The sequence below is a fragment of the Geotrypetes seraphini genome, chromosome 1 (genome assembly GCF_902459505.1).
Source record: "Geotrypetes seraphini chromosome 1, aGeoSer1.1, whole genome shotgun sequence".
Taxonomy (NCBI): Eukaryota; Metazoa; Chordata; class Amphibia; order Gymnophiona; family Dermophiidae; genus Geotrypetes; species Geotrypetes seraphini.
Window position 1 is genome coordinate 432,651,567 of NC_047084.1, and position 22,799 is coordinate 432,674,365.

Here is a 22,799-nt window from a genome sequence, read left to right on the forward strand (position 1 = left end):
GACAGGGAATTGCAAAAAGAGACACTCCACACGTAGCACACCACTCCTCAAATACATGCCAAATCCTCACATAATGCCAAGAAGGAGAAAGTCTCCGGGACACCAAGAAGGTTGAGATCACTTTATCCGAATACCCCTTCTTACCTAGGCGTTCCTTTTCAAGAGCCAAGCCGTAAGACAGAAGGTCAGCCAAGAGAGGCAGAGGAAGAGGATCCGCCACCAGATCCACATACCACAGTCACCTGGGCCAATCCGGAGCCACCAGAACCACCAGGCCGGGATGCCAAACAATGCAGAGAACTCTGCCCATTAATGGGGCCACGGAGGGAACACATACAACAGACCCTTTGTTGGCCATGGTTGAACCTGAGCATCCAGCCCCTCGGCCTGACCAACCCTGCAACAACTGAAGAAGCGGGGTGTTTTGGCGTTGACACTTGGGACCATCAGGTCCATGAGGGGCTGACCCCAAGACTGAACAAGTAGCTGAAAAGCTGCAGGACTTAGACACCACTCTTTGGGATCTACGGCGTGACAACTCAGAAAGTCCGCCGAACATTCTCTACGTCCACTATATGGGAGGCCAAAATATCCTGAAGGTGAGACTCTGCCCAGAGCATGAGTAGAGCTACCTCCTACGCCATAAAAGAACTCTTGGTGCCCCCCTGAAGACTGACATAGGTCATCGCTGTGGCATTGTCCAAAAGAACTCTGACTGACTCGCCCATCAGAAAGGACTGGAAGACTAATAGCACTAGACAAATGGCTCTGATCTCTAAGACATTGACTGACTAGGAAGCCTCCTCCGTGGACCAGGTGCCCCGAGCTGAATGCCCTAGACACTATGCTCCCCAACCGAGGAGACTGGCATCCGAGAGCAGCACCGTCCACTGCGGCAGGTCCAGACTCACCCCTTGTACAACATAGGAGGTCTGGAGCCACCAACGAAGACTGCAACGAGCCAAACCCTGAAGAGGAACAGGATGATCCAGACTGTGTCTCTGAGGCGACCACCTTCGAAGAACAGCATATTGAAGAGGATGCATATGGGCACGAGTCCACCTCACCACATCTAGGGAAGCTGCCATCAACCCCAAGACTTGGAGGAAATCCTGCGCCCAAGGACACTGGATGCCATAAGCAGGCAAATCTGAGATTGCAATTTTCTCGCCCAGGCCTCCGGGAGGAAGACCTTCCCCAAGGAGGTGTCGAACAGAACTCCTAGATACTCCAGGCGCTGAGATGGAGACAACCAGCTCTTGTCAAGGTTGACAACCCAGCCCAGCGACTGCAGAAATGCCACCACCCGAGCCGTGACCCGGGTGCTCTCCTGGAACGACTTTGCTCGAATCAACCAGTCGTCCAGATAGGGAAGAACCAAAATGCCCTCTTTTCGCAATGCTGCCACAACAACAACCATCATCTTGGTGAACGTCCGCGCAGCTGTGGCCAGACCAAAGGGAAGCGCACAGAACTGACAGTGTTGCCCCAAGATCGCAAAGCATAGGAAGCGATGATGGGAGGCCGAAATTGGAACGTGCAAGTAGGCCTCCATCAGATTGAGAGAGGTCAGAAACTCCCCTGGCTGAACTGCAAGAATCGCAGACCACAGAGTTTCCAAGCGGAAGGAAGGCACGTGAAGAGCCCTGTTGACCCCTTGCAAATCGAGGATGGGCCGAAAAGTCCCTTCTTTCTTTGGCAACACAAAATAAATCGAGTACCAACTTGTGCTCCACTCCTGCAAAGTATTGGAACCCCCGCATGGAGATCAAACAATCTTTTAAAGGGTCTGATGAAAGGCCTTCTGCTTCCATGCCACCTGCGAGGTAGAAGCGAAAAAATGATCTGGCAAGGAACGGGCGAACACAGCCGTCCTGAATCACCTCCAGAACCCACTGATTTGATGTGATCTCTGCCCACTTTGGATAAAAAAACTGCGCAGCCAGGCACCCACCAGAACCAAGACGGGCACCGGCCAGGAGGCATTGGGCAGGATGGGCTGCAGGGGACCAGGTGGAGGCGCTACCCGCACCCCGGCAGGCCCTTCTTAAGGACTGCATACGCTGAAAAATCCTGCCTCTAGAGAACCCAGGAGACTGAAAAGAGGCAGCCCCTCAACCAGGGTGGAAATCACGCCCACGAACACCACCACCCCAAGCCAGCGACCTAGGCCTAACCACAGGCAAACGAGGCACTTTAGAATAAGTTAAAGTCTGAACCAACTTGTCCAAGTCCTCACCAGACAAGAAAGACCCCTTAAATGGGAACTTAGTCAACTTAGCTTTGGACGCCATATCCGCCGACTGAGCACGAAGCCACAAGGTATGGCGTGCTGCCACTCCAAACACCAACAACTTGGCAGAAGCTCGCAATAAATCATGCATGGCATCTGAAAGATAAGAAGAACCCAATTCAATTTTGGGAACTTCATGCCTGACCAATTCCCAATCCTGAGATTTACTGTCAAGCACATGCTAGGCCCAGCGAAAACACGCCCGAGCCACCAGCGCGCCAGAGATAACATATCAAAACTCTGTTTAAGGAGAGACTCCAACCACCGGCGACTGCAGAGAGTCCTCATCTCCTTCAGGAATGGGGTACAGGTAGGCCATGGAGCACAAAAAATGAAAAGGTGCCTCCGGCACCTGCCACTGTGCGAGAATATTCCGAATATCTTGCTGCAGAGGAAAAGAGCAGGAAGCAGAGCGAATCCCCTTAAGCAAGGGGTCTACTGTACGCGGGGGCTCCGACAAAGCATCCTCAAAGTGCAACCAAGAGGAAACCGGAAGAATTAGCTCAGGAAGCGTGTTCCGCAGAAAAAAGCAGCAACGAGCCAAAAAATCCAGTCTTTTTTCTGCAGGCACTCATAACATAACTTTATTCTTCTATACCGCCATAACCAAATGATTTCTAGGCGGTTTACACAGAAGGCTAGACAATCAGCAAAATACAAATAGTTAAAAATACAACAGTTATTTAGATATACTCAAAGTAGAGTTTTGCTAACAATAGTACCCACGTTTAAGGAATAAATTTGTCAAACAGCGCTGGCTTAATTTCTTTACTAAATGCACCATAAGACAACATAGCTTCACCAATGTATCTACCCAGCCAAAATTGCTCTTTACCTGCTTGGAATGTGAGAATCTTACCCAAAAAAGTTTTGTATCTGCAACCAGCAATTTTTGGATAAGCAAATAAATGTGAATTCCTAGTTTTCCTTATAGGACTATACAACACGAAATGAGATAAAAGATAAGTTGAGGCAAATCAGACCCCCCAAGAGGATCCTGGAAAGCTCCCCACAGGTCCAGGTCCTCCACAAGCACATCTTGCTTCTCTAGACAAAATACCTCGTCCCAACAGACCCTCGGCCACTGGGACGAGAGAGGAGTAGAAGGGGGCAAAACTGCTACTGTCTGGGGCTGAACCGGAGCAGACGTCAAGGGCACCAACCCCCTGAGATCACCGGATTGGAAACAGGACCTCCAGGTATCAGCACATAACCCCCAACCCCAGTGGCCCCAAGGGACTCTCTGCCACAGCACTGGCTCCCGAAGCAGACGAGGATCTTCCACCGCTCCGGCCTGCGCAGCATTTGCACTGGATGGCCGCAAGTGCCTCGCAGCTGGAACACAATGAGCACTTTTTCTCCTGCCGAGTGCTCATTGTGCTCCAAAACTGCCCTAACCGGAGAAAAGGGACGGTTATATGAGAAAATACAAGTAAAACAACAGTTTTAAAGGGAAATGAGCCCTTTAGACCAGCATAGCCTCAGGATTTATTTATTTTTTCTTTTGCAGGGCAATTTAGTCAATCAGGACAGACTCCACGGCTCTCAAAGCTGGAAGCCTGCCCAACCACGTGGGCCAGGCTGCCGGCTGAGGCACCTCTACAAAAATTTGGGGAGGTGGAGAAAGGTAGGGGGAGGGACCCAGCACGAGATCCGCCGGTACAAAAGGGGAACCCAGGAGTCCAAAACCAATTCTAACAGCACTAAGAGGGGAGCCAAATTAGTCTTACCACCTGCTGGAGACTGAGATAGACCAGATTGCTAGAGGAAGCCTCAGCTAATATACTACAAAAAGTTTTTGTCTCATTCTCCACCTGAGTCATAGTGAGGTATAATACCCATTCACTAGGACTATACCGGTCCAACAGGCGCTACAGCAGTGCTTTTCAACCTTTTTACACCCGTGGACCAGCAGAAATAAAAGAATTATTTTGTGGACCGGCACCAGTCCGTGGACCGGCGGTTGAAGAACAGTGCTATAGAGCCCCCTTCAGTTAGTACCAAAGTAATCGAACAGCAAGCACTAAAACAGAAAAATAGGAAGGGGGGGGGGGACTAACATTTCTGTTCTGCTACAAACTTACCTGAAACCCATCAGCAGCCACAAAATCCTGGCGCAACAGGATTAAGGAAGGGAGGGAACACAAAAGTAGCCAATCAGAAGCCTGCCGCCAGCAGCCAATGAGCAACGGGCTCAAAAGTCAAAGCCCTTAGCTGCTAGTCTCGCGTGACCTTCATTAACGGCAATTGTATTTCACGTTTTCTAGGGCTCCCTGTGTGTAATGTAGTCGTTTTCTGGCGCCATACACATGGTAGCTAGTCTCATCGACTGACGTCATCGTCTGCAACTGCATGGGATCGGCTCCTGACATCAGAGCTCGTTGCCAAGAGAGCATGGCGGCGCTGTGGTTGTACTTTCCTACAGCTGGGCTCTTCAGAAGAGGAACCTGAGTCGTGACTGTAAATCGGTCTGTGAGGGCTCTGCAGAGACACCCTGTCCAAGTGCTACTCCCTGAGGAGGAGGTGGTCAAGCTAATCAGAAGCCTGCCGCCAGCAGGAAATTTAACCGCCAACTCGATCTCGCCGGCCCTGTGCGGATGGGCAGAAATGTTCTGCGGATCAGCACCAGTCCACAGACCGGCAGTTGAAGAACAGTGAGCTACAGAATAGTTATATCATCTGCATAACTATAGTTTCAAGCCAAGACTTGTTAGTTTATTGCCCAAGGATGCCAAATAAACATTGAACAGTGAGGGAGAAAGTGGAGAACTCTGCGGAACTCCACTTGTGTTACTCCAGACATGAGAATATTGTTCATCACTACGAACCCAATAAGTTCAATATTTTAAAAATCCTTCAAACCATTGGAGAACACAACCCGAAATACCAATTGCATCTAAATATTTAATCAGAATTCCAAGATCCACGAGATCAAACGCAGACCAGTGCACTCCTACCTGTACTGAATAATTTGTGAATATGATCCAATAAAGAAGCTAAAACTGTTTCCATACTATGGAGGGCACAAAAAAACAGGTTGGGAGTCATGCAAGATAGAAAATTGATCCAAATAATTCATCATTTCAATCTTAACCAGACCTTCCATCAGTTTTACAAAAATTGAAATACCTGCAATTGGTCTATAATTAGTAATTAAAGACAAAGATTCATTTGGATTTTTTGTTATTGGCGTAATAATATGACATAATTCTTTCAGAAAAGCACAGCAGGCAGATATTCTCACATATGGATGACATCATCCACAAAGACCCAGTATAGACAGTGAAGTATTACTTTAAGCTTTTGCAAGCTTTTAGACTGCCCACACCATGCATGCGCGAGTACCTTCCCACCTGTCGCCAGCACATGAGGTTGTCAGTTCTATGCCCAAGCGCAGAAGCCAACTAGGTGAGGTGGGCGGGTTGCGAGAATATCTGCCTGCTGTCCCAGGATATCACCTGTTATGGTAAGTAACTGTGCTTTATCCTTAGACAAGCAGGCAACATATTCTCACATGTGGGACTCACTAGCTTTAAAAAAATAAAAAAAATAAAAAAAAAGGGATGGAGGGAGAATTGGGTTCCAAGAACTCAGAAAATTTTGAGTTGCCTCGCAAAAACCTAGACCTAAAAGTTTGATACGAGAGCGCGAAGGCAAGGGAAGGAACATAATTGGGAAAAAATGAATAGATGAACTCCATGCTCTTTAGAGGTAAAAGGAGGATTCTGAGAAAACCTATATGTATGGAGGCTGAGAAAATAATAAACAACATCATAGAGGCAGGTGAAATCTAAATATAGGCAATGGAGAAGCCAAAAAGATTCAAGAATCAAATAAGGATGGACTATTGGCAAATACACCCATATGGAACAGCAGACCAAACGATCAGTTGAAATCAGTCATGTTCCAGAATAGATACGAATGTAAAAGCAACGAAAGCATGATTCTTATGAAAAGAACAGCCTTAGAGGATAAAAAGGAGGAACTATCCTAGAAGGAAAGAAAAGCCGATGCTATGAAGTATAAAAGTAGAACATAGTGGCTGTGGTGAAAGTAACCTCCTGATAAAATAAATAAATATTAAAAAAATATATATATATATCTATCTATCTATCTAATATAATAAAGCCCTAAGCGCGCATGCACACTCCCACCTGCGTGCTCCTGTTCTTCGTGCGCTGTAGGGCATCGCAGGTAGGAGTGCGCATGCGCGAGAATCCCCCGCGGCAGCTGTCGGCTGCGGCGGAAGATGGCTGAAGCCTGGCTTCCCAAACGCAAGAGGACGCGAAGTAAAATAGCAGCGAGCCACAGTGACCCCAGCGACCGTGTCCCTGTCTCTCTGTTTCCGGGCTGTGCTGGGAAAGGATGGGCTGAGGACAGGGCTAGAAGAAGAAAGAGAAGCGCCTGATCCGGCAAGTAACTCAACTGCTGAGGAAACTGCTCCCTCTAGCTGATGGAAAAGCCAGGGAGCCAGAAAGAAAGGTTGGGGGGGGGGGGGGGGACACGATACAGAGGATAAGAGAGAAAGAAAAAAAAAAGAGACCGAACTGAAGGATAAGAAGGGAAATTAAGATACAGAGGAAGGGATAGAGAGAATGTTGTAATCACATCATATGTCATATTGTATTAATAATTGGGAGGAGGGTAGGAGAAAATGATTGTTTTATGTATTATTTGTGTAGTTAATAGTGCGTTTTATGTAGTATTTTATGTTCAATTAATTGTATTGCACTGTCAAAGTTTGAAAATCAATAAAGATTTAAACAAAAAAAGATACACAGGAAGGGATAGAGAGAGAGAAAGGAAAAAAACAAGAGAAACAGGGAGGGAGAATGGTACGCCTTGGGTTCTGAAATGGAGAATCTACACCAGGTCTTATAAGATAGCCTGTGGACCTAGGTCTTGCACATGCATGAGCTTTTAGTCTCACTGTATATGCTTTTACAGCTGTAGATAGGAAGGGCCAGTAGCATACCTGTAGGGATGGGAACCCAGGGCAGAGCACCCCCGTCCTCCAGGTAATGGTAAGGTGTGTGGATCGGTCACAGGGTTGCAGGCTGCCTGCATGAGGCCATTGGTTCTCCTGGTCCCCTGTCGTGGAACAGGAAGTTGATGTCAGATGGGGAGGTGGGCCACTGAAGCCGCAGGCAGACTGCAGACCCGCAACTGCACTAGCACATCCAAACTCCCTGCACAACCCTTGGTATGCGTATGTCACTGGGAAGGGGGCTTATTTGTGTGCCAGTTGTCTTGTGGGTTTGGGGTGATTCTTGATGGAGGGGAAGACAGAGACAGCAGCATGCTGGATGGGATAGCAGAGAGAGAGAAGATGGAATGATGCTGGATGGGGAGAAAAAGGTGGAAATATGGAAGGTAAAAGGGGAAATGGGAGCCTGAATATGGGTAGGTAAAAGGAAGGGAGAGAGGTTACTGCTGGACAGGGGGAGCAGGGAAGGGGTACTGCTGGACATGGGAGGTAAAAGGAAGGGAGAAGAAACAGAAAGAAAGACAGACAGGGGGCCAGGGAGAGAGACAGACAGAAAGAAAGGGGGCAGGGAGAAAGAAAGACAGACAGAAAGAAAGAAACGCCTCAGCGTCCCATTGTGCTAAAAGTCTACACATCTATTCTAGCACCCGTTAATGTAACGGGCTTAAACACTAGTATATATATATATATTTAATCTTGCAAAGGCTTAGAATGTATTGTAATAAGCCAGGAACAGGAAGGGGAAGCATATTACACAAGCAATATGCCAGTAAACACGAAATCCCTTCAGACATTTAGTAAGGAAAGTGAGAATGGATTTGTTTAATATCCTTGTAAAAATAAAAAGTTGGTCAAATGTTTTTTTTCTTATTGTTGGTTGTTTTTTTTTAAAAAAAGGCTCCTCATGTACTAAAAAAGAGGAATTTAGTAAGTTTCAAGTTTATTATGACATTTGATTAATTGTCTAATCCGAATTCTAAGCGATGTACAAAGAGATAAAAATTACAAAGTAAAGGAAGACGAACATAAATGACAAGTACCAAATCTATTAAAACATAATAGTAAGTCAAATTACACATACAATCAAAAATACAGGGAAAACTAGGAATGAATTACAATCTGGTTATAAAGTAATACAATTAGGGTTAGAATGTTACTAAAATTGGGACCTGAACCATAAAAACATATTTCTATAAGGAAAATAGTTTTCAACTTGGGAATCAAAATATATAAAATTTTACCCCAGTAAAAATAAGGAATGGAGAAACGAGCCATGATAGATGTGGCACCGAGTAACAAATAAGTGGCACATAAAAACACATGTACCCAAGAAGGTGAACAGGAAAAAGTAATAAACCCGTGTCAATTAACTCCTGTACCCTCTTTATATAGAAGAGGGATCATGGGTAACAGAGCTTAGCCATGTGGTACCCCCCTCCCCCCCAAAAAAAAAATTGAAGAAATTACTTCTGAGCCAGAGAGTCGATAATGACCTAACTAAACAAAAAAAGAGGCAATATGCCTGCAGAGTTGAGGTGCGGAATAGAATCTTCTTGGGAAGCAATAGAGGTACTTCAAGGAAAGTGGTCACAAGTACAGAATGACACGGAGGAAAAAATTTGTCCTGTCTCAACGAGCTCAGTCCCCCGGCTCCGTCTCATCCCTGAGAGCTCAGTCTCTGTCCCTGCAAACTGTTAGATTCCATCTGCACAAGCCTCGAATAGCTATGATTTTATATTGAACTTATTTTATTAAAGTATAAAAAGAAACAACATTCTGTACAGAGCAAAGAACAACAATACCCCTGTCTCCCCTCCCTTTCACAAATATCCCTTCCATTATTGAGAAAACTATATAAGCCAAATTATTACAGAATGCTACACAGAAAAATCTTGTTCATAAGTTACTGTAAGATCCAGGATTGTAATCTGCTGTGAATTTTATATGTTGATTCAAACTATTAAGGGCTTGTACAAATGTTAACAGGGCTTCTTCTGTATCTCTCCAGATGATAAAAACATCATCTAAAAACTGCCTCCACATCCCTACTTTATCAAAATTCTGCATGGTGTAAATCAGGTTGTCCTCCATGCTGGCCAAATATAGTGTTGCCTCCTCACATTTTATTACCATGTTAAATGATGTTGAACAGCTTGATGATATCCCCATGCTTGCCTCTTTGGACATAACATCTTTGTACACCATGATACCACAACAAGCAGCGCTGGACATTATTAAAGATGTCTTGGAAAAACGGATAGGGAATCCCAGAATACATACCAGCTTCTTATTGGATTTAGCAGAACTTGTTATATCAGCTAACTACTTCTGGTTTAATGGAGGATACTATCTACAAATTCAGGGTGTGGCAATGGGGGCGACGCTGGCGCCCTCGGTGGCAACACTATATTTGGCCAGCATGGAGGACAACCTGATTTACACCATGCAGAATTTTGATAAAGTAGGGATGTGGAGGCGGTTTTTAGATGATGTTTTTATCATCTGGAGAGATACAGAAGAAGCCCTGTTAACATTTGTACAAGCCCTTAATAGTTTGAATCAACATATAAAATTCACAGCAGATTACAATCCTGGATCTTACAGTAACTTATGAACAAGGAAGATTCATCACGTCATTATATCGCAAACCTGTATCTAGGAACACACTTTTAAAGTTCCATAGTCACCACCCATTTAAACTGAAATACAATTTACCGGTAGGTCAGTTTCTCAGGTTGCGACGCCTTTGCTCAGAAGATCAGGACTTTGTTTACCAATCTAGATTACTTGAAAATCGCATTAGAGCTAGAGGGTATCCAAATCGAGCTATACGAAAAGCGTTCCTTAGAGCAAAATACGCCAACCGGGAGTTACTACTACAATCGTCATCGAGAGCCCAAACGGAAGAAGGAGAAGATCAAAAAGAAAGTCAGGAGGAGAAAAATTCAAGAATGGTGTGTGTACTGCCTTTTCATATGGGATCGAACTATATAGTCAATAGTATGAAGAAATATTGGCACATTTTGAAAACTGTTTCTAATGTTTTTGAGGATTTTCCCACAATCACCTATCATCGGGGAAAAAATATAGGCGAGTGCCTAGCATGCCATAGATACTTCACGGAAGAACGTGGAGTGCAAACAATTTTAGGTCATCAAAGTTGTCAACACTGCCAGTGGTGCAAATGCACAATAGAAGGTCTTGAGTGGTGCCCCCCACATAGGGAAATTAAGATCACAGCGGACACGACCACCACATGTAAAACCCATAATGTAGTATACATTATATTATGCCCTTGTGACTTAATATATGTGGGCAGAACTAGCCGACAGATGAACATCAGACTGAACGAGCACAAGTCAAGAATAGTCAATAAAGTGATGGAAGCCCCTTTAGTAGAACATTGGGAAACTTATAGGCATCAGAGCACGGATATAAGATGGCGAGTTATAGCACATATTAAGGAAGGGTGGGAGGGTGGGAACTACAAAAAAAGATTAAACTGGTTAGAACAAAAATGGATCTACAGGTTAAATACAGTGGTACCGGGAGGTTTAAACCAGGAAGTGGAATGGAACACTTTGTTATAATGTATGCTCCTGATTCGTTAACTGAAGGAGTGATGTCATCGAGTGGGGGAGGTATAAAAATTGTAAAAAAGACGCCGCGGCCATCTTTGTTAGATCAGAAAACTTTGACATCGGGACGGTCTGTTAAAATAATAAAAAAAGGGTGAGCATATGGTTTTGAACTTATTCCACTATGTGGTCCCTTTAAAGTTAAGGAAAGATATCTTTGTAGGAAATATGATGGGAAACATTATGTCTTCTTTTATTCTTATAGGGGATATTATCTTGAAAAAGCCTCACGGCAAAACATGTCGATGTGACAAGCCCCTACCCGATATTTGATCCTATTAAGGAACCAATAGATATTTAAGATAAGTCAAATTTTATTGCAAAATATTTTTATTGCAAATATTTATGAGGGCACCATGCACTTTAAAAATAAAAAAGAAAACAAAAATATAAATAATTTGGGCAAATGAAGAAGCCGCAGTCATAGCCACTAAGAGCATTTTGTATCGCCAAAAAATGTGGGCGTACAAAAATGGCATGTCTGAAGCCCGTTAACAATTAAAAAATTTCTACTATAGATGTGATGAGACAGTGGAGACATTAGTCGTTTAAGTATTGAGTATAGAGAGGTGACTAATGTAGAAGAGGAGACTGTGATCTTTACTTAAACAGAATACTACAGTCACACATGACAGGAATAGCGTTAGGGGAGTGCAACTAGGGCAACTACCCCGGTCAGAGAGAGTCCTAAGCCAGCTGGAAGCTAGAGCAGCACAGGCTGGACTTTGCAGTCCCCTGTTATGTCTAACAGCAGCTCTAGCAGGATACATATTTCAAATCTGATATAATCTAATTCACAAAATTGAAAATAATTTTTTTTCCTATGCTCTCATCATCTTCCCTCTGTTTGTATATCTCCGTGTCTAACTTCTCTCCTCTCTTACTCCTTTAAAACAATTTGTCTCTCACAGTCACTCTTTCCTCCTTCCACTATGTTCAATATTTCACTCACTCTTTCCTTCATCTCCTTGGTTCAGCTTTTCTTTTTCCCTTTCTTTCTCTCTCTTCCTTTCTGCAGGTCCTGTACCTCTCCCCCTTCCCATGGATGCACCACCTCTATCCCCTCCCTTCAGCACCCAGGTGTGGATCTGGCACCTCGCTCATCCCTCCAGCTCCACTCCACCCACCACCTGTTTCCCTTCCCCCCCAATCCCCAGACTAGATTCTGCAACTGTCTCCCTTCCCTTCAGCTCCAGCTAGTACACGTCCAGCTGCCCAAGCATCTCCCCTTTCTTGGGTGCAGAAACAGCCCCCCCCCCCTTTGCAAGTCCAGCAGCCTCCCTCCCTCTCACCGGTCCAACAGCATCCCAACCCTTGCACCCTCCCTCCCAATGGACAGCAAAAAAACCCTAACCAACCTCCCCCCCAAAAACAAAAAACAACAACCAATTAACCTGGCTCAGCCCCTTTGCGGTAGACACTTCACTGCGGGGACAAGGCCATTCACCACTCCTCGGGGCAATGAATGGCCTTTTCTCCGTACCTGTGGCAACCACTCATCCCCCCCCCATTCCTATGAGTTACCCGCAGCTAGCCGCAGGTAACAGTCACTGTGTCATTCTCTATTTACAAGTACCAGAAAACACAAGAGGAAATGGACAACCAACAAAAGAAAACCTCAGTGTTGCACAGAGAAGCATGCAATGGAGAAAAACAAAATATGAAGGACTAAAATTGCTGGAGCAGGTGTAATACCAGAGGTCCATCCAGAAAACAACGCAGACTCAGAATAAGGTCTTGTGTGTGAATTTTAGAAATAGAAATCAGAGAAACGTGCAAGAACATTTCCAGCACCCAAACCCATTGAAGGAACTACAAGTAGGATGACATGCACACCATATTTCCTACAGAAATATAGAAACACTAGGTGTTTAAGCCTGTTACATTAACAGGTACTAGAATAGATGTGTAGACTTATCACAATGGGGCGCTGGGCGTTTCTTTCTTTCTCTCTCCCTGCCCAGCTTTCTTTCTGTCTGTCTGTTTTTCTCTCTCACTCCCTGGCCCCTTTTTTTCAGTCTGTTTTTCTCTCTCCCTGTCCTGTCTTTCTTTTTTTCTCTCTCCCTGCCCCCCTGTATGTTTCCAAGTTTCCAAGTTTAATTAGGTTTTGATTAATCGCTTTTTCTTAATTCAAAGCGATGTACATTAAAAATTACAGTATAAACATATTAAAACATTGAAGATAATTGACTGAACTTAAGACAAAAAAAGACAATACTAGAAACATATGGGAAAGAGAAGGTAAGAAGTTACAATATAAAATAAAGATGGGGGTCACATTTAGGGAAAGAACATGAGGAAGGGGTGAGGCTTGGTCCTGAAGTTGATATGATGAAATTATTATTAATTTAGAAATGCATCATTAAATAAAAATGTTTTCAGATTACTCTTGAATTTCTCTAAGTTGACTTCTTGTCTCAATTGATAAGGTAAAGAATTCCATGTTTGGGGAGCAGTGACGGAAAAAATAAATTGGCGTCGTGTGTTAATGATTTTAAGTGAAGGGATTGATAGTAGATGTTGGTCGGTAGATCTTAATGTTCTATTCGTGGTGTAAGGGATTAATGATTTATATATAAAAGCCGGAGTTTTGAGAGAAAGAGATTTGAAAGTAAGCAAGCTGAGTTTATAAATGATTCTGTGAGTAACAGGAAGCCAATGGGCTTCCTTAAGAAGTGGAGTGACATGGTCTGTCAATCTCTCTTCCCCTGATGTCTGTCTGCCTGTCTTTCTTTCTGTCTCCCTTCCTATCTCCATCTGTCTGTCTTTCATTTCCTTTCCAGTCGATTGGGAGGATTCGGCTTTTTTGCGTTTTTCAGCTGGGGCAATTGCGGAGGTAGATGGGATGCGCACAAGATAGTGTTTAAGCCCATTACATTAACGGATGCTAGAATAGATGTGTAAACTTTTAACACAATGGGGCGCTGAAGCGTTTGTCTGTCTTTCTTTCTCTCTCTCTGCCCCCATCTGTCTTTCTTTCTGTCTCTCTGCCCCTTTTTGTTTTTATCTCTCTCTCTGCCCTTTCTTTCTATCTTTCTTTCTTTCTCTCCCTGCCTCCCTTTCTTTGTCTCTCTCTGCCCCTTTGTCTCTCTCTGCCCCCGTTCTTTTTCTGCCCCCTTTCTTTGTTTGTCTTTCTTTCTCTCTCTGCCCCTTTTCTATGTTTGTCTTTCTTTCTCTCTGCCCCCTTTCTTTCTATCTTTCTTTCTCTCTCCCTGCCCCCTGTCCATCTTTGTCTCTCTCCTTGCCCCTCTGTCTTTCTGTGTCTGTCTTTCTTTCTCTCTCCATGCCCACCTGTCTGTATTTCTTTCTATCTCTCTTCCTGCCCCGTCTGTCTTTTGTCTCTCTCTCCTGTCTGTCTTTCTTTCTCTTTCCCTGCCCCGTCTTTCTGTCTCTCTCCCCGCCCACCTGTCTGTCTTTCTTTTTTTCTGTCTCTCTCCCTGCCCCCTGCCTGCCTGTCTTTCTTTTTTTCTGTCTCTCTCCCTGCCACCTGCCTGCCTGTCTTTCTTTCTTTCTGTCTTTTCCTGCCCCCTGTCTCTCTTTCCGTCTCTCTCCCCTTATCTGTCTTTCTTTCTCGCTCTCTCCCTGCCCACCTGTCTGTCTTTCTTTGTTTCTGTCTCTCTCCCTGCCCCCTTCCTATCTGTCTTTTTTTTCTGTCTCTCTCCCTGCCCCCCTGTCTGTCTTTCTTTCTTTCTGTCTATCTCCCGTACTCTGCAAAGATTTCATTTCTAGTCGGTTGGGAGGGAGGATTCGGCTTTTTTGCATTTTCCAGCTGGGGTAATAGCAGAGGTAGATGGGATGCGCAGATCCCCGAGATGCAGGCAAGATAGTGTTTAAGCCCGTTACATTAATGGGTGCTAGAACAGATGTGTAAACTTTTAGCACAATGGGGCACTGAGGTGTTTCTTTCTTTTTGTCTGTCTTTCTCTCTCTCCCTGCCTCCTTTCTTTCTGTCTTTCTCTCTCTCTCTCTCCTTGGCCCCTTTCTTTCTGTCTCTCTCCCTGGCCCCTCCTCCCTCTTTCTCTCTCTCTCTCTCCCTGCCCCCGACTTTCTGTCTTTCTTTCTTTTTAAATTCTTTATTTATCACATTTCTTATTTACAATCAAGCATAATAATTACAACTTGAATCAGATCCATAATTTCCAAAAAGAAAAAAATAAATATCTATTCATTTATATAGACCACAATAATTTGAGAGAGAACAACAGGAAATAAAAAAGAATTAAAAAGGAGAATATAATAATCAAACAAGAGAACAGCAATACCCCGTTAATCCTACAGCCGGTATTATGACAAGTTTCATATCTTAAGTTAGAGATGCTGCACCCTCCCAGGAATAGGATTCTTGGCCTTAATGCCAGGAATTCCTTTCTTCGCCTCTGAGACATGTCAGGAAATATTTGCACATTAGAGCCCAAAAACTGATCATTTATATTCCGGAAATAAAGATGCAATACATATTCTCTATCACTTTCCAAAGCAAGAGTTATCAGCAAGGTTTTTCCTTCTGTTATAACCTCAAGTGAACTCTCCAGGAACGTTTTTAAATTCATATCCACCACTTTGTCAACTTGAGTCTCATTAGGGGTAGAGACCCCTGCAGGTTTCTTCAATCGGAGGCAAATTGTCCGTTGGAATAGCAAGAATTTCTGTAAAATATTTTACCATCTCCAAAGGAAAAATCAAAGGACACTTAGGAAAATTCAGAAGTCTTAAGTTATTTTTTCTTAATTGATTTTCCTTGCCATAAAAGATCTTTCCTTCACCAATTCATTTTCAACTACCTTCATTTCCCGAATCTTTTCTTCCTGTTTCTCCAACTTTTCATTTACCTTTGTAATAGCTAAACCTTGTTGCTCAACTTTGGAAAAAATAGTTCCACAGTCACTACTTAAAGTTGAAAAAGATAGTTTGAGATTAGCATCCATTACCGATATGGCTTGCCATAATGCTTCCTTATGCTTTTAAAGCACCCTAAACTGGACTGAAGATACACCAGAAGCACCTCTCATCTCTGATCCAGTGCTTGGTGGATGGAATGACTCTCCTACTGCTCCTTTTCCTGTTGAAGTTGGTGCGAGAGACCCTCCAACGCTGAGGTCCGAGATCTCCACTCTGGGCTCGGCTAACTCAGTCTCTCCAGGCACTGGTGTGCTTCCTGGTTGGGGTGGGACCAGCCGCTGCTCTGGGCTTAGAGACGCCCAGTCAGAATGGAAGCCAGGATCCCCCAAGGACATCAGGCTCTTCCCCGAAGTAGGGAAAACAGGTTTGCCAGAGGGAGAAAAAGCTGCTGGCAGAGTTGTCTGCCTCAAACACTGCGGGGCCGCCACCGCCGCTGGAGGATTAGAATGCGGGGTTCCCTTCCTCTTTCCCATAATATAAGGGAAAGGCCACCGACAATGACGAAAGTAGGGAGTCGACTGCAGGGAGCCTCTCTCTCAAGCGTCTGCATTCGATGCCATCTTGGCCTCTCAATCTCTGTCTTTCTTTCTCTCTACTTGCCCCCCCTGTCTATCTTTCTGTCTCTCTCACTGCCCCCTGTCTTTCTGTGTAGCTGTCTTTCTTTCTTTCTGTCACCCTGGCCCCCTGTCTGTCTTTCTTTCTGTCTCTCTCCCTGCCCCCCTGCCTGCCTGTCTGTTTTTCTTTCTTTCTGTCTCCCGTGCTCTGCAAGGATTTCATTTCCTTTCCAGTTGGTTGGGAGGGATGATTCGGCTTTTTTGTGTTTTCCAGCTGGGGCAATTGCAGAGGTAGATGGGATGCGCAGATCCCCGAGATGTAGGCAAGATGTTTAATCGTAGCTCTCCTCCCTCTTACCTCTGGCTCCTTGGCTTCCTGGGCAAGCAAACCCAGTCACGGAAATGCCTCACGACGATCGTCCTCATTTCCAATCGCCGAAGAGCCGCAGCCATCTTCCACCACGCCCAGCAGTTACCCTCGGGCAGGGGAAACCCCGCTATTCCCGTCTTTGGGCCTAGCAGCGGTGCCTTGACCCCTAGTGGATTGGACATTTGCCATTTGTCGAGGCACAGGCTGGTTGGGGGGTGGGAAGCCATTGCCGAGTATGTGCATGAGGAGAGAGAGCGATGGGGAAACCACCGCAGGCTCCTTCTACTGCAAATGTGGCGGTACGGAAGCATGCAGGCACAGAGGCGCATGTGCGGCTAAGGGTTTATATTATTATTGATAATGGTAGAAAAAAAGTCAAACAGACCAACCACTCTACCCTTCTACAGCAGCCCAAACTCTTCTTCTCTAGGTAAAAGCAAGAAGTAAATTAACCCTGCTAGACCATTAGGAAATGATTGTAACAAGACATGGTTGTAACAAGAGATCACACAAGGTCAACTAAAATTGGGGTTTTTTTTTAAACATAGTAGGGAATTTAACTTAACAGGCTCTACACCCATGTTAGATTCACCGGTTCATAGACATAATCGCGGAAGACAAAGGCGCGCGCCGACAACTGAGCGCAAGATGGAGGTGCGCGCCGAAGAAAATTACTGTTTTTAGGGGCTCCGACGGGGGGTTTTGTTGGGGAGCCCCCCCCCACTTTACTTAATACAGATCGTGGCGGCGTTGTGGAGGGTATGTAACCCCCCACATTTTACTGGAAACTTAACTTTTTCCCGAAAAACAGGGAAAAAGTGAAGTTTTCAGTAAAATGTGGGGGGTTACAACCCCCCAAATCCCCCACAACGCGGCGCGATCTGCATTAAGTAAAGTGGGAGGGTTCCCCCACACACACCCCCATCGGAGCCCCTAAAAACAGTAATTTTCTTCGGCACGCGCCTCCGCGCTACGCTCAATTGTCTGCTCGCGCCTTTGTCCCGGTGCGCTTTTGACCTGACACCGATTCATCCACTAGTTCTTGTGATGTGTAGAAAAGACTTTGAGGCCATTTATTAAACAGTTATTTTTGCTCAGTGAACTACTGGAGATGAACAGTTAAAGACATTTTATCAGTCTTTTGTTTTTCATAAGTGTAAAAAAAGACCCATGTTTTTCATGTTCACATGTCAAGACAACAGCAAAAACACACCTTACAGGCTCTACACTCTGGATTACTGAAGTGGTATGGAAAGACAGCTGCAACATAGATCGATTTCTCAATAGAAAACCAGATTCGGTACCTTGAAGCCAACAAAATGCTATGCTTAGGTAGGCCCAGTACCAAAGAAAGCAGTCTCTAGAAGCAGGTCAAAAAGAATGAGCTGGTTTCTGAAACGTAGATGAAGCCTCACAGTATCCCAATTAAAAACCATCGATGTCAATGCAGAATCTCAATGTAAAGAAGGGCATAGATGCTTCAAAGATGATCAAAGTCTGAGGAGCAAGATCACTGTCAACGGGAACAAGAACGTTGATGCCTTTTGGACCCAGACTGACGCTCCAATATAAGCAGTGACGTCATCTGTAATATAACAACAAATTCCCTTCTTATGTGAATCTGCGCAGCGGAGTCCACACAAAAATAAAATTCAAAGACTGTTAGAAATTAAGAAACTAGAGCTGGAATGCTGTGCCATGGCTAAGGACGAGTTCAAATTTAAGTTGTATTTTTGATGAAAAATTTTTGGTGCCCCAAAGACCCTCGATACCAAGCCTCGATGTGAAGAAAATCAGTATTTCGCTGGTGATCGAGTCTCCAATGAAGAGGATCGCTGACGGCGTTGATACCTTATGAAAGCAGAAGGCCACTTTGAGTCAATGCAAAGAAGAGCAACATGTATGAACAGAGGCTGAAGTGGTATCCGATGAATATAAATGGGAGAACAATGATACTCCCCGATGTCTTCGGTACTGCTCCAAGAAAAAGGAACATTCCCCCAAACTGCAGCTGATGCAATGCTCTGTCAAGATTAAGTAGGTCATGGTTGATGTAAATGATGTGAAGCAGTGTGCATAAAATCATCGACCCTGGAACAAATAGTCTGCACAGATACTTGAGACTGAGTGGGCATCAATGTGTTGAAGGGTGAGAGACCTCAAAAAGGTTGCAAGCCCAGTAGAAGACACAACCTGCACAGGAGAACGCCAGTGTCAATGTGGAAGTATTCCTCAACAATGTACACCCATATCCTTGGATCCAGGACAGGTACCATTGGTGTAGATGCCGCAGTACTGAAGAAAAACCTGCTACTGTAAGAAAATACTACACTAAGGCTCAACAATCATTGATGCTACGATGCATGACGAAGGTACCATTGTTGGATAAGGTATCATTGTTGGATATGCTACATTTAGCATGGATCGGTACCGATGTAGATCAATGCATGAAAAGGAGGCACCAACGCCATATATCATCATGTGGTATCAAAAGTGCCACAGTCGTTGAAGCATGGATGCCAGAGAAGGCGATGTACTCTAAAACGACAATCTGGATCGATGTTCATCAATGACGAGGAGACACCATGATCATATAACATCAAGTGGTATCGATAGTGCCAAAGATGTTGAAGTGGGAGTGCCTGAAAAGGTGATGCACTTCTGACAACCTGTATTGCCTAAAAAGCCAAATAAAAAGAAATCCAATGAATCTGTAGTAATGGGAAAACATCAAAAACAAAAAGAAACTGCAGAGAGGAATGTACAAGGTGCAGGAATTTTTATTGAAAGCCAGTAAAATGATGAGGCTGCCGATTCCCATGACGTTCTTCCTTTCACTTTTGCATTCAGTGTTCACACTGCGCGTCAGTCAAACAGGAGTATTTTATATTTTAAGGATTTTATCCCATATCGACGCATTCCACATGGTTCTCTATTACTGAAGCATAGGACAACTCGGAAGCCCTGAAGGAGTGTTTCTCCGAAACACGGACCGTGTTGGGTCCGGTCTTCATGTATAAGAGAGCTATCCTTTGGAAAACATCATTTTACTGACTTTCAATAAAAATTCCTGTACCTTTTACATTCCCCTCTGCAGTTTCTTTTTGTTTTTGGTGTTTTCGCCTAGAAAGCCATGCATCAAATGGACTCAATACTTAATTGGCAGGGCACTGTCCACTGCAATTCATCTGTGTAGTTGAGACATCGGTTAAAGGCATGCATTAAATAAATTTGATGCTAATATGCCACCAATGCAGGTAGATAGAAGTCCAACTCCAGAACTATATGTTGAAATAAAGAAACAAAAGAAGAAAAACTTTGACATCAATAAACAATGTTTGTCTTCTTCTTCTTCTAATCTATAGCCCCCCCCCCTATAGTTAGAAACAATTGGAGAGGGCAAACCAGAGTGGAGTAGAAACAAGGCCAGCAATCCATCGATGATCACAGAGGAAGACAGGATGGAAATTTGTGTGAAGGCCGCTAAACATTGAAAGAAGTTTGAAAAAAAGTCCAAAATTTATTTTCCTTTCTACCTTTCTTCTTTGCTTATTTTCAAAAGAAAAGTAGTAGAAGAGAAAAAAGAAACTTTAAAAAGATTTATAAAAAAAATAAATAAATAAACAGGAAGGCAACTTGAAGTAACAAGAAATGTCTTCCTACACTCCACTGAAAACGAAAAACTGATGACCTCGCGAGCTGGTGTTGAGCGGGAAGGTACTTGCACATGCGCAGTGCAGGCAGTCTAAAAGCTTTCAAAAGCTTAAAGTGATACTTCACTGTTCACTGTCCGTACAGAGGCTCCGTGGATGATGTCACCCACTTGTGAGAATATGCTGCCTGCTTGTCCAAGGATAATTCTCCTTTTGTAATAAAGGAATTATCCATTCATAAACTTCCTTTTTAAAACTGATAGAAACTGATTTCATAATCACTGGAGGGACAGATATCTAGGTAACAATATGATTTTGCAGTTTAAATATGCAGGAAAGATTTTTTTGATGGAAGTATCATCAAAGGATCTGTAACATACCTATCTCAGGTTCATAGTGTGGACCAGTGGCTGGGAATCCAGACATGTGCTGCATAGAAGTGGCAGCAACAAAAGCTTGTCCACTCTTAACAGCGGCTGTTATTTGCACTGCCTGTTGCTGAGCTTGTAGAATTCTGGAATTAAATATTTGATGTGGAGCAGATACCTTGAATGGTACAAGTATTTCTCGATTTGATTTTACCTATGTAAAAAAAAGACATGTTATACTACTCCTCTAATCCATCCTCTTATCCATCCTATGTTTTGTCTTTTCTGATATTTAAACATAATAGGAAATATCTATTGTCACACAAACAAAAAACAAACAGACTTTGATTTCAGAAACCAAGTTATTATGGCTACATGTGCAGTTTTATTCACAGTTTTCTACCCTACTGCCATTGATGCAAATTTTGTCTTTTTAGTGTCCAATTAACCTATAGGCTAACATATAACCCTCCACAGCTATTAATCTTACATTGCATTTTGCAGGATGTGCAATTCTTTTCTTTTGGCCAGAAATCTTATCCATTGTTTTACTATCGGATACATCCATTTCAATATGTTCTTCCACAGGAACCTAGTGGGAAATAAAAGTGCAGTACATTAAAGGGTTTATAGCCACACTAGCAAATTTCATAGTGGTAAAAATTATGGCCCTTTGGATATATATATATATATATATATATATATATATATAACATTGCTGGTCAGGTTATTTTATATTAGGTCCAGCTAGGTTTAAATCTAAGATAAAGAAACATTATATATCATACCTGATAATGTTCATTCCTTTAGGCACAGCAGATGAATGGGTTGTGTCCACCTACCAGTAGGCGGAGATAGAGAGCACAAAGTTGACTGCCATACATACCGAAGAGAACTCCCACTTTACAGCTGTTGAATGAACGCAGAGGCCGCCCCCAGGCCCAATTCCTTTGGAGCAAAAGCAAAACAGAGAACAATTGGAATAATTGGAAAGGGCAGGGCTTTGGATTCATCTGCTGTGACTAAAGAAACAAATATTATCATCAGGTATGATATATAATGTTTCTTTCTTTGTCATCAGCAGCAGATGAATCCAGACCTGAGTGGGATGAAACAAAGCAATCCATCTATAGGAGGGTGGGACATAAATTGGCACACAGAAAGGATACCAACATCTGATGCCCACAAGCCCTGAAAGAGTGAAAGAATGGAGTACAGCAACTCTAGACCAGTGTAGATCCAGCACTATGAGACCTGAACTACAGTCTGCACAGAGGAGCTGTGCACATCTTATTGACCTGGCGCCAAGGACGACAGCTCATATGGAGCTGTGCCCTAGCCTAGAGGAGCTCCTGGATGCCATGAAATGATGAGGGCATGATAAAGGAGCTCTACCTCCAGAGAAGGAGACAGGGCCTGCCTGGAACGCAAGAGATGCACATGGCAGACACACAGAGCGACAGTCTCTACATGTGGGCATGCAACGTGGAAGACCACATCTAGAAATCCAGAGGCATCGAAAGCGTAGGTCTACATCCAAAGATGGAGAAGCCTGAAGTAGGCGTCCAATGAGACCGTTGACATCCGAAGATGGAGACGCCCGAAGTAGGCAAAGATGGAGACGCATGAAGCAGGCATCCAAAGCATTGGTCTACATCCAAAGATGGAGACACGGTGGGCAGGTATCCAAAGCGGTGTTCCACCTCCGAAAATGGAGACACACTAGGCAGGTATTCAAAGCAACATTCAACACCCAAAGATGGAGATGCGCTAGGCAAGCATCCAAAGTTGTGGAGCACATCTGAATATGGAGGCCAGAGGAGGCATGTAGTACATCGCAGGGTAGCTCTGTACCAATCAGGAAGAGAAGCCTCGCTCCGCATCCAAACAGGGAGCTGCACCACATACAAGAGGAGCTGCCGTCCACATCCAAAGATGGCGCTGTGCCAGTCCTGCTAGCAGAACTGCCCTCTATATCTGAAGGAGGAACTATGCCAAATAGGCAAGCGGAGCCAACATGGACACCAAAGATCAGGC

The 22,799-nt window shown here is 44.1% G+C and overlaps 1 protein-coding gene across 3 annotated transcripts in view; it reads right to left on the reverse strand.

The window, feature by feature from the left end:
- LOC117347916 (RNA exonuclease 1 homolog) overlaps positions 1 to 22,799 on the reverse strand; it is a 189,737-nt gene that overhangs the window by 133,653 nt on the left and 33,285 nt on the right. For all 3 annotated transcript variants that reach the window (XM_033919439.1, XM_033919436.1, XM_033919437.1), the window contains exons 3-4: positions 21,253 to 21,354; positions 20,775 to 20,976 (exon numbers count right to left, since the gene is read on the reverse strand). In XM_033919439.1, the coding sequence (XP_033775330.1) occupies positions 20,775 to 20,976; positions 21,253 to 21,354 (304 nt within the window). The remainder of the gene's footprint in view (positions 1 to 20,774; positions 20,977 to 21,252; positions 21,355 to 22,799) is intronic.